Source organism: Bos indicus, chromosome 7 (genome assembly GCF_029378745.1).
Source record: "Bos indicus isolate NIAB-ARS_2022 breed Sahiwal x Tharparkar chromosome 7, NIAB-ARS_B.indTharparkar_mat_pri_1.0, whole genome shotgun sequence".
Classification (NCBI taxonomy): domain Eukaryota; kingdom Metazoa; phylum Chordata; class Mammalia; order Artiodactyla; family Bovidae; genus Bos; species Bos indicus.
In genome coordinates, this window is record NC_091766.1 from 18,146,226 (window position 1) to 18,162,045 (window position 15,820).

The 15,820-nt window shown below is 50.3% G+C and overlaps 1 protein-coding gene across 5 annotated transcripts in view; it reads left to right on the top strand.

Annotated features, from left to right (window-relative positions):
• The window catches only part of RFX2 (regulatory factor X2), a 92,901-nt gene that overhangs the window by 64,921 nt on the left and 12,160 nt on the right, over nucleotides 1-15,820 (top strand). For 4 of the 5 annotated variants that reach the window (XM_070793000.1, XM_070793001.1, XM_070793003.1 and 1 more), the window contains 4 exons: nucleotides 6,788-6,862; nucleotides 11,696-11,877; nucleotides 13,075-13,194; nucleotides 15,296-15,411. In XM_070793000.1, coding sequence (XP_070649101.1) covers nucleotides 6,788-6,862; nucleotides 11,696-11,877; nucleotides 13,075-13,194; nucleotides 15,296-15,411 — 493 coding nt within the window. The remainder of the gene's footprint in view (nucleotides 1-6,787; nucleotides 6,863-11,695; nucleotides 11,878-13,074; nucleotides 13,195-15,295; nucleotides 15,412-15,820) is intronic. The other variant, XM_070793002.1, reaches the window with a different exon arrangement.

A 15,820-nucleotide genomic window follows, 5' to 3' on the forward strand; every position in this document is an offset into this window, starting at 1 on the left:
TTCATGGCTTCGTATGCAAATACCCACAGTGTGTGACCCCTGATTGGCTCCTGGTCCATAGATGGGACTTCTGATTGGTTAATGGTGTTGAGTGGGGGCTGGTTTCCAGGTCTTGGGGAGGTCATTGGGTCAATGAGGTCAATGACCATTTGGGGAGGCTGGCTGAAGGGCCTATAGGAAAGCTTTGTGCTCTTTTTGCACCTTTTTGTAAGTCTGGAGTTATTTCCAAACTAAACATCTTTTTTTTTTTTAAGTTTAATCGATGAATTAAGAAGTAGAACTATGATATTTTAAGTTCTAGGAACTACAAGAAGAGCTAAACATGTTTGTTATCCTTTAAAAATGACTACTTAGACTTCCCTGGGGGTCCAGTGGCTAAGACTCTGCACTCCCAATGCAGGGGGTCTGGGTTCCATCTCTGGTCAGGGAACTGAGATCCCACATGCCACAAGGCACGGCTAGATCCAGGCTTGAGATACAAGTTTGCTTTGATACTGGTCATTGCTGGCCCTTTGCAGGGGTGATCTTGGTCTGTCAAGTCATTTTAATGAGATTACTGTGTTATGGATGGAATGACCATTTGGGCGGATGCTAATGAACTCAAAGGAGAAGTAACTTTCACCCTCTCTTAGAAGACATGAATCTAGTCCTTATGTCAGGCAAAATCTTCCCAGGATTAAACAGGAAATGAATTTTTAAATTTTCTTTAAAATTTTTAAAATGCTAGACTAAATTTCAATATACGTGTGCGTGTATGCTCAGGTGCTCAGTCATGTTTGACTCTGCCACCCCATGGATTGTAGCCATCCGGGCTCCTCTGTCCATGGGATTCTGCAGGCAAGCATACTGGAGTGGCTTGCCATTTCCTTCTCCAGGGATCTTCCTGGCCTGGGGATCGAGCCTGCGTCTCCTGCATTGGCAGGTGGATTCTTTACCACTGAGCCACCTGGGTGATACTTGGAGAGGGGGACAACAGAGGGTGAGATGGTTGGATGGCATCACCGACTCGATGGACATGGGTTTGGGTGAACTCCGGGAGTTGGTGATGGACAGGGAGGCATGCCGTGCTGCGGTTCATGGGGTCACAAAGAGTTGGACATGACTAAGCGACTGAACTGAACTGAACTGAAAACTTATCTGCGCTCTGGTATTACTTAAGTTCTTGAGACACTGTATCTTTGATCATAAGTCCTTAAGCATTGTCTCCCCACCTTTCTCCAGAGCCCCTAAAGCATAATATGTGTGTACACTTTTCCACAGCGTTCTGCTAATAATTCTCGCAGTGGAAGCCAGTGAGATTAAATTGCCAAGGAAAAGGAATAAGGGCTGCACTGCGCCCAATCAAAGATAAAGATGGAGGACTTCCCTGGTGGTCCAGTGGCTTACACTTTGCCTTCCAATGTGGGGGTGCAGGTTCAACCCCTGGTTGGGGAGCTAAGAGTCCACATGCCTTTCGGCCAAAAAGACAAAGCATGAAACAGAAGCAATATTGTAGCAAATTCAATAAAGACTTTAAAAAAACAAAAAGGTCCACATCAAAAAAAATAATCTTAAAAGAAATAAAGATGAAACTCCTGGTAAGTCAAGAAATATGTATGTGTGTATATATATATGTATAACATGTATACATATGTTATATATGTATATTATATACATAATATACATAATATTATATACACATACATAATATACATATAATATATGTGTATAACATATATAATATATATATGTATAACACGCATCCATGTTATACATAATACCAAGATGTAAAGGAATCCTCAAAAAGTTCAGAAAACAGAAATGATTTTAGGGAAAGCTGCCTAGTCGGATACGACTGAGGGACTTCACTTTCACTTTTCACTTTCATGCATTGGAGAAGGAAATGGCAACCCACTCCAGTGTTCTTGCCTGGAGAATCCCAGGGACGGGGGAGCCTGGTGGGCTGCCGTCTATGGGGTCACACAGAGTCGGACACGACTGAAGCGACTTAGCAGCAGCAGCTGCCTAGCCCTGGGGTGGGAATGGGCCACCTCTACGTCCATCCTTGGCTCTTCCTTACATGTTGGACATGTGCAGGTACCACTTTGATAAAAAAAATTTTAATAATAAGAATTAAACTCCAGTGGAGTATAAAATTAATTTCCACTTTAAACACTAATTTTTCCAGCCCCTGAGAGGACTGAGCAAGCCTTTTGTACTTGTGCAGTGAGAATCCCTGGGTCAGGTCTGTAAGCAAGCCTCCCTTCCCACTCACCCCCCCACCCTCCCCCACTAACCCCTGCACCCCGACTCCCCGCCCCGACTTCAAGATCCAGTGTGAGAGGCTCCTTTTCCAAGGATGCTGGCTGGTTGGGCGCTGCTGGGAGGCGGCGCCGGAGCGCCCTCTGCTGGATGCACTGCGCTGTGCCTTCTGTCCTAACTCCAGGTCACCAACCTCTCCATCGGAACTTGAGGAACTAGGGATGTTTTCCTGAACTTCACGACCTTCAGAAGTGTCCCCGATGTCTTAATTTTAAAATGCAGTGAACACCTTGGGAGGTTCCACTGTGAGTCAAGTTAATTTAATGTATAATATCAGTGGGCTTGTTCAGACCCTGTTTACTAGCTAGGGGGGTTTGAGGATGGCCTTACACAGCAAATGTTCATTTGTATTCTTTTCCACAATACTCAGAACTCCACGCCTTTTGGCAGTCAGTCTTACATATGTCTGGCACCCTCTCAGGTACTCCATGAGATCTAAATTGTTTTCATGGGCTTCCCTGATGCTCCAGTGGTTAAGAATCCACCTGCCAATGCAGGGGACACAGATTCGATCCCTGATCTGGGAAGATCCCACATGCCTGTGTGCCACAACTACTTACTGAGCCTGTACTTTAGAGCCCACAAGTCGAAACTGCTGAAGCCCGTGCACCTTAGAGCCTGTGCTCTGCAATAAGAGAAGCCACTGCAGTGAGAAGCCCTGGAACCACAGCTAGCAAGTAGCTCTGCTGGCTCACTCAGTAATTAACCTGACTTCAGTGCAGGAGACCTGCGTTCAGTCCCCAGGTTGGGAAGATCTCCTGGAGTAGCACATGGCAACCCACTCCAGCATTCTTGCCTGGAGAATCCCCATGGACAGAGGAGCCTGGCAGGCTGCAGTCTATGAATGCATGAAGTGCTATTTTTCCTTGAAAGAATGACAGACAAATTATGATTATTCAGACCTGGAGATCTGGCCCGCATTTTCTCAAAAATGAACAGCTGTGAGCCTGACACATCCAGGGAAACAACTGACAGATTTTATTGCCAATATATTCTACAAAAAAAAATTTAATTTTGGAAAACTGGTATCTTGCTGAAATGACTGGATGTTTTCGATATTGTATGATGAAATGTGTCAGTATTTGGAAGATCTGCAAACTTGGTGAACCAATATTTTCCAAGTGACCGGTGCACAGTGTTACAAAACCAGGCATGTGAGTAAAAAGATTCATTCAAATTGCAAGTGAGACTAAAGTTTTTTTAATTATATAGTTTTCATTGAGGTAAATTTCACAGAACATAAAAATGCACCATTTTAATTATGTAAAAGGGTACAAACCAGTGGCATTTGGTACATTTTCACAATGTTGTGTAACCATTACCCTATCGAGTTCCAGAACATTCTCATCACCCTGTACCAGTTAGGAGTCACCCTCCCCCCCACCCCATTCCTTCCCCCTCCAGCCCCCGGCAGCTAAACTGATCTGCCTTCTGTCTCCATGGATTCACCTGTTCTGGACAAATGAACGCCTCCCAGTGAACCCCTCCCACTAGAACCCCTCCCACGTGGCCTTTTGTGTCTGGCCTCTTGCACTGAGCATCATATTTTCAAGGCTCAGCCACATTGTAACATGTGTCAGTGCTTCACTCCTCTGGGGGTGTGAATAATATTCTCTTGTACGTGTGGACCATCTCTTGTTTATCCATTCATCCGTGACTGACCTTTGCATTTTTCTGCTTTCTTGTCATTATGAATAACACTACTATGGACAAGTTTTTGTTAGAACACCTGTTTTCAATTACCTTGGGTCTAATGGCATTGCTGGGTCATGTGGCTTAACCGACTTTATGTTTAACAAATGTCTACCACAGTGGCTGAACCATTTTGCATTCCCACCAGCAATGGACAAGGGTTCCCAATTCCTCCCCATCCTTGCCAACACTTGTCATTAATATTTTTCTTATTTCTTTTACTAACCAACCTCGTGGGTATAAAGTGGTACCTCATTGTGGTTTGGTTTGTATTTCCCTAATGACTAATGAGGTTGAGCATCTTTTTAATGTGCTTATTGGAGACATATCTATTCTAGATTTTTGCCCATTTTCTAATCAGGTCATTTTGTCATTTTGGTTTTGAGTTGTGAGAGTTCTTTATAATATTCTGGATATAGGCCCTGATTAGAGATATGATTTGCAAATATGTTCCTCCATTCCGTGGGTTGTCTTTTCACTGTCTTGATAGTGTTCTTCAATGTACAAAAGTTTTTAATTTTGATGAAATCCAATTTATCTTTTAAACATTTTTTACCTTTTTTTAAATTTTACTTTTGGTGTCGTTTCTAAGAATCAATTCCCAAATCCAAGGTCATGGAAATAACCTTATTTTACATGATTACTTCAGGTTTTCCTCTAGGGATTTTGCTGTTTTAGCTCTTACATGCAGTTCTTTGGCCCATTTTGAATTGATTTTGGTATATGCTGTGAGGTGAGGTCCCTCTTCATTCCTTTGCACGAGGCTGTTTATTTATCCCACCACCATTTGTTGAAAAGTGTCTTCTTTCTCCACTGACTGGTCTGAACACCCTTGTTGAAAGTTAGTTGACCCCGGATGCATGGGTTTCTTTCTGGACTCTCAATCCCATCCCACTGTTCTCTGTGTCTGTCCTATGCTGGTCCTGCACTGCTTTGGTTACTGACTTTGTAATCAGTTTTGAAATGAGGACTTGTGAGTCTTCCAACTTGGTACTTCTTTTTCAAGATTGTTTTGATACTTGGGGTCTCCTGCAATGCCATATGAATTTTAAGATCAGCTTATCAATTTGAGAAGGCACCTGGAAGCTGTGTAGAGAATTTTGATAGAGATTGCATTGCGCCTATAGATCAGTTAGGAGAGTATTACCCTCTTAATAGTAAGTCTTCCAGTCCATGAACATAGGCTGTCTTTGTTTGTTCTGATCATCTTTAAGTTCTTGAAATGTTTCATGGCTTTTTCAGTGTACAATTATTTCACCTCCTTGGTGAAACATATTTTATTCTAGGTATTTTATTCTCTTTGATACTGTTTCAAATAGGACTGTTTTCCTCATTTCATTTTCATATCATTCTTTGTTTAAAATAATTGATTTTTGTATATGCATCTTGTATCTTGCAACTCTGGTGCTTATAGTTTTTTTTTGTGGATCCTTCAGAATTTTCCATATTTAAGATCATGCTATCTGAAAATGGAGGTAGTTTTGCTTCTTCCTCTTCCATGTGGATGCCTTTTATTTCCTATTTATTTCCTATTTCCTTTTACTCCTATGGCCCTGGCTAGAACTTCCAGTACAATGTCAAATAGCAGTGGTGAGAATAGACATTCTCAGCCATGGTCAGAAGAGGCGGTGGATGAAGCAGAAGCCCCTCGTTCCTGAACACGGCTCCAGGAACTGGTCCACCCGTACCTTCTGAATGCGCTGGGCTTTACAGAAGCATCTCTGTGGTCTTTGCCTCCCCTGGGTCCTGAAGGGTCATTTCTTCCAGCAGAGCTCACATTTGCATTTTCCATGAAGGAGTTGGGCTCAGGGGCTTCCCTGGTGGTCCAGTGATTAACAGTCTACCTTGCAAGGCAGGGGACACCGGTTCAATCCCTGGTCCAGGAAGATCCCATATGCCTCGCGGCAACTAAGCCTGTATACCACAATTAGAGAGTAGCCCCTGCTCTCCGTAACTAGAGAAAGCCTGCACACAGTGACAAAGACCCAGTGCAACCAAAATTAAAATTAAAATAAATTAAAAAAAAAAAAAGAGTTGGGCTCAGATGTGATGGTTGCCACACATGACCAGGTGTCTCTTCCTTTGCAGAGACCTGCTGTGGCCCCTCAGCCCTCGCCTCTGAGGCCTGAGATTCTATCTCAGAAGCCCTCTCCCAGGAAGGGCCCCCTTGTAAACTGCACGTGACTGCCCGCCACTCAGTCCCATCTCTGTGGCCCCAGGAACCTGTGCCCCGCAATGGCAGGGCTGGGGTCGTGGCCTCTTGGTGTTCTCCCAAAGCCTGCAGCCAGGAGACCCTGGGCATTGCAACATGACAGGCTGACCTGGAAACCAGCGCCACAATCTGTCCCCACCGTCAGTGGTCCTCTGAGTCTCCCAGCGCACGTGACGGGTGTGGGGAGCAGCAGCGTCAGAATTATGCTGACTTCGCTTAAACTTGAACTTACACAGCCACTAAGTCTTCCTGTTGTGCATGCTCACATCCAGACTTGTTACAACTTGGCTGCCCATGTAGACCGGCCCGTATAGACGGGAGGACCCCACCTGCTGCTGGTGTCTGACGGGCTTTGGGTGTCTTTGCATGTGATGAAGTAACACTCCGGGCCAAGGCTTCACTACCCCCTCACAATCCATCCCTCACCTAACCCACCCCCTGCCTGTGTCCAGCCTGGTTTCTATTCCATAGGCACGCGGATCTTTGTTTGGATATTAATACAAACAAATCTTGGCTGATGCTAACTATCTGATTTCCTTTTTTTTTTCCATTTTCTTTTGTTTCTGCGCACATTTTCTTTAGCTTGAAATGGCGATTGAAAACCTCCAAAAAAGCGAAGGGATCACCTCTCACAAAAGCGGTTTACTCAACAGCCATGTAAGTGTGCGTCGACCTGCTGGTCTGCCCTGCTCTGCCTGTCAACTACATAGGCATTTTAAAATCAAACAGGGCGTTTCCTGGTGGCCATGACCACAGGTTCAATCCCTGATCCCAGAACTGAGATCTGGCAAGCTGTGCAGTGAGACCAAAAAAAGAAAACAATGAGTTGACACCTTTAAAGTGCCAAAAAGGGGAAGGGGGGAAGCCAACCTAGAATTCAGCAAAAATATCCTTCTACAGCTAAAGGAAATCAAGATGAACTCTTCCTTTGTGAGAGGAGAATAACAGCGCCTCCCTCCTGGTGGGACAGGGATTAAACTGCTTAGTGTACCTAATACCTAACATCCTGCCCACCTGGCCTGGCAGAGGATAGCATTGTAATAAATTCATACTCAAACAAGCACCACCAAAAAATGACACCGGATTTTATGGGGGCTGCCATAAAGGTTCTTGGCTAATTCTGTGATTAGCTCTTTAAAAAAAAAAAAAAAACTGGTAATTTGAAGGACTTCCCTGGCCGTCCAGTGGCTAAGGCTCCCAATGCGTCATGGGTTCAATCCCTGGTCAGGGAAATAGATCTGACACAGTGTGGCCAAAAAAAAAAAAAGGTAATTTGAGAAAGGGCAAATCAACTAAATCCTACTGATTTTAGCTGCCTAAGCCCCTTCTCTGATGGGAACACTGTCATCACAGGTTTCAGGCCAGGATAGCAAAAGTGGCCTTGCCTCCTACTGGTTTTTCGGGGCAGGATGGGGGCAGGAAGGGCTGACAGCGCAGAGGCTCAGCTTCCAGGGACAGTTGAGGACGGAAAGCACCATTCTTCCCCAAACTCCTCCCTGTTCCCTTTACCTAAACTCTGAATTCAGCTTTAACATAACTGGAAATTGGTTCAGCATTCTGAAGAAGGGACAGGTGGCAGCAGTCAGAACGTGCTTTTGGCATCTTTTCTCTGGCACTTGGCTTGGGATTGGACGTTCCTTGGAGAATTAAAACATCAAAGAGAAGAAATCCCCATTAGTCAAACCCAACTCCAAATGTGACCCCAGGAAGACTTTTATACTGGCTGAAGTTCAAAGTGAACTGTTCAGGCCGGCGGGGGTGGGGGGGTGGGTTTGTGGAGCGGCAGGGCACAGGCGTGGCCAGCGACTGCAGCCCCCAAGCTGAACCTCAGAGGAAAAGCAACCTTAGACTCCAAGCAGAGCGAGTAGAAAGTCGTCAGGACACATTCTCTGCTCTGGGATCAGGGCTCTTCAGCTCTGGAGCCGACAGCACAGCAGCGGCATCTCCTGCGAGGCCCAGAGCTCGGAGAGGCACGAGGAAGGAAGGGTGGGCGTGGCCCGGGCGGGGGGCGTGGCCGCGGGAAATCTACAATGTCTACGCGAAACGCAGGCGCAGTTGTCTTTGGCCGCAGGGCTGCCTCTGACTTTCTGACACTTCTCCTCTGGAAGGTGGGCTTGCCTTGGCTGCTTCCCCCAAACTAGCATCCATTCCTGAGTTTAAACTCCGAGCAGGAAGAACCTCTCTGAGTCCGTTTGCTCCCTGCTGGCTTGTTGAGTCGTTTTCTTCCATCGGGAGCTTGAGAAGTAGGATCTGGGGCTTGGTAACTCAAAGAGGAGAGGAATAAGGTCTCTGGAAAGAGTGACCCTCGTGCGCTAACTGGTGGAAAACCTCCAGGAGGTTGTCTGGGCCGGGAGAACGAGGAGAGAGCTGGGGTGTGGCCTGGCGACCGGCGGCTGTGTGTCCTGCAGAGAGAGCCCTTCGTGGTCCTCCCCGACCATGCTCACTGGAGACAGTTGACATGGGCGCCACCGACCGCAGTCCCCATACCCAGGCAGACGAGCCTGGTGCGGGGCAGCGAGATGCCCGGACCCTGGGAAGGCTGGCCTGTGCTTTCTAGACCCATTCTGATGTCAGGGTCACCTGAGCTCCCCAGGCTGCCCTGGGGGCTCGGACAAGGCGGGGTGTGGGTTGAAGGGAACTTCTGGCCTGGTGTGGGAGCCCCTGAGAGAGAAAGTGGGCCCCAAGGCATCTCTGAAACGGAGGAGTGGTAATTTGGTGGCAGGAAACGAAGAACAGCTGTTTTGGAGGAAGGAGGCCTTGGGGATGGAGACACCGTAGCCGGCTAGGGTGTCTGCGGCCCCTGGGTGCATCCACACTAGCCAGGCACACACCACCCCCCAGGGCTGCCCCTCTGCTGTCCCCCGATCTGTCTGGAGAAGGCCCCCGTCGTGGGTCCCTGCAGAAGTGACCTTGGCCTACTGCGTAATCTACCATTCCTCCCCTGGGAGAAGGACCTGCTTTTAGATGAATCATTCAGATTATATGACTTTGTTTTTTTAATCAAGAAACGCATATCTTAAAAAATGATTTAGCCTTCAGTAGTGGCACCGTGTGGAGAAAGCAGTGGCAACCCACTCCAGTACTCTTGCCTGGAAAATCCCACGGACAGAGGGGCCTGGTGGGCTGCAGTTCTTGGGGTCGCTAGGAGTTGGACACAACTGAGCGACTTCACTTTCACTTTTCACTTTCATGCATTGGAGAAGGAACTGGCAACCCACTCCAGTGTTCTTGCCTGGAGAATCCCAGGGACGGGGGAGCCTGGTGGGCTGCCGTCTATGGGGTCGCAGAGTCGGACACGACTGAAGCGACTTAGCAGCAGCAGCAGTAGCACCGTGACAGAGCCATGCCCTGCAATCTGGGGTGGGGCTGGGCTGGAACTGGCAGCTCTGGGGGCTGGTCCTCTGCCCAGAAGCTGCTACAGATCATGTGACAAATGCTTCCAGTGGTGATCGAGGTTGGACTGCTGTGTTTTGGAGTCTCTGAAACCCCCTCGCTGCTCCCCTCAGCTGCATCCTCAAGTGTCCAAGGTGCCTTCCTGCCTGGAGGAGCAGCACCACGCAGGTATTAAGGGCTGGACCCCAAACCCCACCCCAAGCCCACAACTCCCTCGCCTCCTGCCATCTTCCCAGCTCACCTAGGACAGCGAGGTCCTGCTGGGGGCTCTACCTTGCCTCCCCCCTCCAGCTGCAGCCACACCCAATGCTCCAGGAGTGCATGTTCAGAACCACCCAGAGTCAGACTGCTCCTCCCACCCCTCCCACTATGGCCACAGCCTCTCACCCCACCCCCAGCCCCCAAATCTCCCTGACACTGTAGCAGCCACCTGCTAGCCAGCTCTTGCTCAGCTTTCAGGCCCTTCTCATGGCAGCTGCCAGAGTGGTCCTGCTAAAAACCTGGATCAGGCCCCTCCCTTCCTATGCGCACAGACCTCCAGGGCTCCCACCTCCTTGGAGTAAAAACCCGAGGCCTCCCCGTGGCCCAGAAGGCCCTGCACGACCTGCCCCATCCCCTTCCTGCCCTCCCTTTCTCCCTCTCTCCCCCTGACTCACTCTGCTTCAGCCACATGGACCTCCCTACTGTTCCTCCAACACACCAGGCACAGTCGCGCCCCAGGGCCTTTGCATATGCTGTACCCTCTGCGTGGGACACCTTCCCTCAACTCACTCCCTCAGCTCCTCCCCACTGCCCCATCCCTGGAGCTCCCAGCTCCCTCTCCTGGATTTTCCTCATAACAGCACCGGCTCTCATTCTGGGCATTTTACTTATTTTTTGTGGGTCAGTCCTCCAGCAAGAATGAGCAGTGGATAGATGGACAGATGCAAAGCTGAATTATATAAACAGAGTGAGGGTGGCTCAGGAGCCACAGTCAGGAGCATTTGCTCCCAAGAATGAAAAAAATACCCTGAAGGTATTGGGTGGGTGGGCAAGTCTGATCATCGAGCCCCCGCCCCCTATTTATAGGTTAGGAGCACATGTGTTCAGGGGTCCTGTGCCACCAGGGAGCCCAGAGCCAGCGGGAGTGTTGGGTTCTGTGGCTTCCCTCATTAAAAAAGGGATTTGACTGTATCATCAAGAGTGCAATCCAGACAGATCACAAGTGTGGCTAAAAATGTACTCTTTCCTGGAAAAGATTCTCTTTATTTTATTTGCTACTGACATAGAAATCATGCGAATATCGGCAGAGAAAATGGCGCAGAATCACCCAGAACCAAAAGGTGATCCTGTCACCCTCTCACTGTGCTTGCGTGAAGGTGCTGGGACCCCAGCGGTGGGTTTGCCGTGGGTGAGGCAGAGCTGTGTAGGGAGGAAACTGGGCCTCCTGGTCGTGTAGTGTCGCTGACGAGTGATGCTCAGCGGGTGGGGATGACGCCAGGTCGCGGCATCCGGCAGTGCGCCTGCATAGACCCCGGTGCTTGCTCAGGCGGTACGTGAGGCTCTGCCTTCACAGAGCCTGTAGACCATCCCCCAACCTGAGCACAAATCTTGGCCATTTGTCTTCCTCTCTCTCTCTCTCTCTCTCTCTCTCTCTCTGTCTCTCTCTCTCTCTCTGTCTCTCTCTCTCTCTGGGTTGTGAGTACAGGAACATTGGTGATGTTCCCTTACCCTGGGCGCCGTGCTGACGGACCGTTGAGCTCGCCTTCATCCGTCTTTCTCTTGGCATCAGATGATCTCTGTCCCCATGGGTTTAGGAAACGTTTGGTGTGCGGGACCTGGGGGGCTTTCATTGATGATGAAGACAGACCCTAAGGTCTCCATCTCGTTCAGGATTTTATAAATTAAGACAGGGAACCTGAAAGTCTGGCTAGAAATGGAGGGAATAAACAAATGAGTAAACAGAAGCTACTGATTAATGAGTGTGCCCAGGACTCTTGACCCCGAATTGGTGACAGTAGCCGTGAGTCTCCCGGTCATGTTCGGGGTGGGCCAGCATGTGACGTGTGATGGTCCCGGTGGGTCCACGTCAGCATCAGGCATGTCTTCTCCATCCAGCTGCAGTGGCTCCTGGATAATTACGAGACCGCGGAGGGTGTGAGTCTCCCCAGAAGTTCACTCTACAACCACTACCTACGGCACTGTCAGGAGCACAAGCTGGACCCGGTGAACGCTGCCTCCTTTGGGAAGCTAATCCGCTCCGTGTTCATGGGCCTGCGGACGCGGCGGCTGGGCACCAGGTGGGTCCCTGGGGGAGGCTGGCAGCCCCTGACCTGCCTGCCCACCCCCTGCCCTTATCCAGACACCCAGCTTTCAGAGAATGCGAGGCACCCTCCTCTCCACGCCTCCTGATGTCCACAGCTCCAGGTGCCCCTGGACTTGGTCCGAATGGGCAGCAGCCAGACCACCCCCATTGGGGAGGGGCAGTGGTCACTCATCTCCTAGGGACAGGACACAGGCTTCCCCTCAGCTCTCTCTCTTTATTTGAAATTTTTCATGGTAACCAACTTTTTAAATAGCAGCCTCCAGGTTGTCTAGCAGAGTGGGATTCACCGTGTCTTGATGCTTTTTGCTGAGCCTGGACTGGCCCACTGAGGGCTGCCCTTGGGTGAGAGCAGCCAGGGACTGTCATGAGCAGGAAACTTACCCCACAAGAGCAATCAGGTCCTCCTGCTAGAAAAAGACAGCCATGCTATGCTCAGAGCAGGGGCTTGGCCCATGTGTGAGGCCACCCTGCATGGCCGTGGCCTCTGGCCTGCCAGGTTAGGTAAAGGAGCATGCATGTGGGTATCAGGGTTCACCTGCACCCTCTGTGAAACTGGCCTCCTGGGGAGTTCTCTGCCACCTTGGGATCCTTGACAGAGGAGATTCTTACAAACTATGAATGGATGGGGGAGGAGGGGCAGCTGGGCCCTGGTTTCAGGGGCATGACCACCACTGCCCTGGGCCTTTCCAGAAGGCTTCCGGGCCCTCCACCTTCCCAGGGTCCTGGATGCTGCCTCAAGACTGGGGCTCAGTCCCTGCTCTCCACCTCTCAGCACTGGTTCCACTCACACTTCCTGTGGGAGAGGCCCAGACTCCACCTACTTGCCCATGTTTCCAGCTCAGGAGACATGGCAGCACAGGAAGCAGGGTGTCTGCAAGGCCGCGTGTCTGTTCTCCCTTCCTAGGAGTCCCTTCTGACCTGTCTTCTTAAAGAAATCGTTCAAAACCCTTTGATCATCATTTCCCCCATAATAAACTAAGGTAGAATCTCCCAGAGAGCAAAGTCTACAGAATTTCCTGAACTTCTCTGACCACGGACCGGTCTGTGAACACTCCCGACACGGTCCAGGGAACATGGGCCCCGAGAGCCCAGGGAGGCGACTGGGACAGAGCCCCGGTCTCGCAGTTCAGGACCCCAGCAAAGAGAGCTGACCCAGATGTTCGGTTCCCAGGGGCAACTCCAAGTACCATTACTACGGGATCCGCCTGAAGCCAGACTCGCCCCTCAACCGGCTGCAGGAGGACACGCAGTACATGGCCATGCGGCAGCAGCCGGTGCATCAGAAGCCCAGGTGGGTGAGCTGCCTCAGGCCAGCTGAGGACCAGCCGGCCAGCCTGCGAGTTTTCACTGGGGGGAATGGAGGGAGGGGGTTTCTGGGCCATTGACCACATCCTGGAGGTGGATGAAGGTCAGCCTTTCACTTCCACTCGGCATGGAGTGAGGCCAGCAGGACACCTCCGATGCCGGGCCTCTGTTATGGTCGGTGACCCACACAGATCTATCTTTGTCATGCTGGGTCCACAGCTGACGTTAGGGTTCACTCTTTGTGCGTACATTCTGTGAGTTTGGACAGAGCTGTAATGACATGTACCCACCATCATAGGACCATACAGAATAGTTTCACTGCCCCGAAGACTCGCCCCGCTCCTCCTGTTGCACTCCTCCCCGTCCGCCTCCAGTAAGCGCTGCTCTTTGTTTTACTTGCTCCCATTTTTGCCTTTTGCATAGTGCCGTAGAGTTAGAATCACAATCTTGCATTTTTCCTCCCTGTCTACAAAGAAAGAAAGAACATTGAACACAGCCCCAGAAGCAGGAAAAAGAGGCTTGTGCACTGAAGCCGCTGCTTCTTCCTCACCTTTGGGTCTGATGGCTGGAAAGGCCTGGTCATTTTCGGGAATGTTCTCTGTGCCTCACACACCTACTCGCCTTTTAAAGCAGGAATCAGCACAGTTTTTCTGTAAAGGGACAGAGAGCACATACCCCCGGCTTTGCAGGCAGACGCTGTCTATGGGGTGTCTTCAGCTCTGCCTGTGTAGCACGAAAGTCATTACACACCAGGCGTGAAGGCACAGGTGTGGCCAGGTGGGAGTCAAACTATATTTCAAAGCAGGTGGCAGAAATGGCCCTCTCACCACCCTAGTTGGAGATACCTGGTTCAGGGCCCCACTGGAATGTCACCTCCCTGGCCCCTTCCAGTCACCCCTCTGCCCCGCTGTGTCCCAAGCCCCTTTCCAGAGTCTACTCAGCTCCAGGGCAGGGGTGCACCCCACTCACCTCCACTTGGCACCTTCGTGCCTTCATTGAGCTGCATGGCTGACACCCCATTTTAGCTGCTTAAGGGGTCCCGGTGACTCCAAACTACATGGCCAATTACAGGAATTGGAGGTCACAGGAAGGAGTCTGCAGTGTTCTCTGGAACCAGCAGTTCCTCCTCTTCCTGGTTTTCCCCAGAAAAGGGGTCCAGCTTCCTTTGTGGGGCTCAGGCCCCTGAGAGCTCCTGGAGGATTTTGGTGCATGTTTCACGGCGACAGGCTTGTGCCATTGGCAGGGGGAGCCCATCTCCCAGTCAGGAGGGCCACGCACATCTGAGCCACGTCCTCCCACCTCCCAGCGAGCCTGGCCCCATGTCCCACAAGAAAAGGAACTCCTCCTTCAAGCTGGATCCCCCTTGTCCATCTGGGCTCCAGACAGGTACCCCAGGAAGCCCGTCTCTGTTAGTTGCTCAGTTTGCTGCCTAGACAGGCTGTCCACTGCTTTCTGGCTGAGGGCAAAACAAAGTCTCAGAATTTGCTTTGAGACCATATAATAGACGTTTGGGAGCCTATGTAAAGAAGTTCACTGTCTTCTAAGAGAGGATTATTAGAATATATACACATAAAAGCAACAGATGATGGACGAACTAATGTGGTCCAATCACATGGTGGAGTATTATGCAGCCCTAAAAGGGAGGGGATTCTGAGCCCTGATACAGCATTGGTGAACCCTGAGGACATGACGCTCAGGAAGAGAAGCCAGACACAGAAGGACAAACACTGTCTTTTCCACCCGCAGGAGGTCCCTAGAGTCAGATCCACAGAGACAGGCAGTAGACAGGGCCAGAGGCTGGGGGAGGGGATGGGGAGTGAGTGTTTAAATGAGACAGAGCTTCAGTCTGAGGAGATGAGAAAGTTCTGGAGATGGATAGTGGGGATGGTTGCCCAACAGTGTGAATGGACTTAATGCTGCTGAGCTGTGCACTTGAAAGTGGTCCCAATGGTAAATTTTATGTGTTCTATTTGACCACAAGTTTTTAAAAATTACACACCCTCCCAAAACCAAATCCTGTCCAGTCCTCCAGCCCCTTCTGGGGAGTGCCATTAGGGCCTCATGGTGGCTCACGTGTTCCCTGCCAGGTACCGGCCAGCCCAGAAGACGGACAGCCTTGGGGAGAGTGGCTCGCATAGCAGCCTGCACAGCACGCCCGAGCAGGCTATGGCTGCCCAGAGCCAGCACCACCAGCAGTACATCGGTGAGACACACCCCCAACCCCTGCCTCCACCCCCACCCCACCCCCACCCCGGCACAGGGCCCGGAGCCACTCAGCACCTCTGGGGTGGGTTTCGGCACCAGCAGCATCTAAAGGGCTACTTCAGACAGCTTTCTTTCCTGCCACCTTTTCAAATTCGAGTAGACCTTCTTTGTGGAATTGCTGAGGTTTTTGAATTATCAGCATGTGCCTCCCATATTAATGGATATTAATCCCTCCAAAATGGAGTAAAGTGACCATCAGAAAAAAATAAATAAAATGAAATGCCCATCGGAAAGAAGACTAGATGTACTTTGAGTCTGACCCCTCTGAGCCTGGCCCCTCCTGGGGGCCCCGACACAGGGCAGCCTGGCCCTCTTCCCTGGGAGGGTCCCTCCCCAGCCCAGTCACT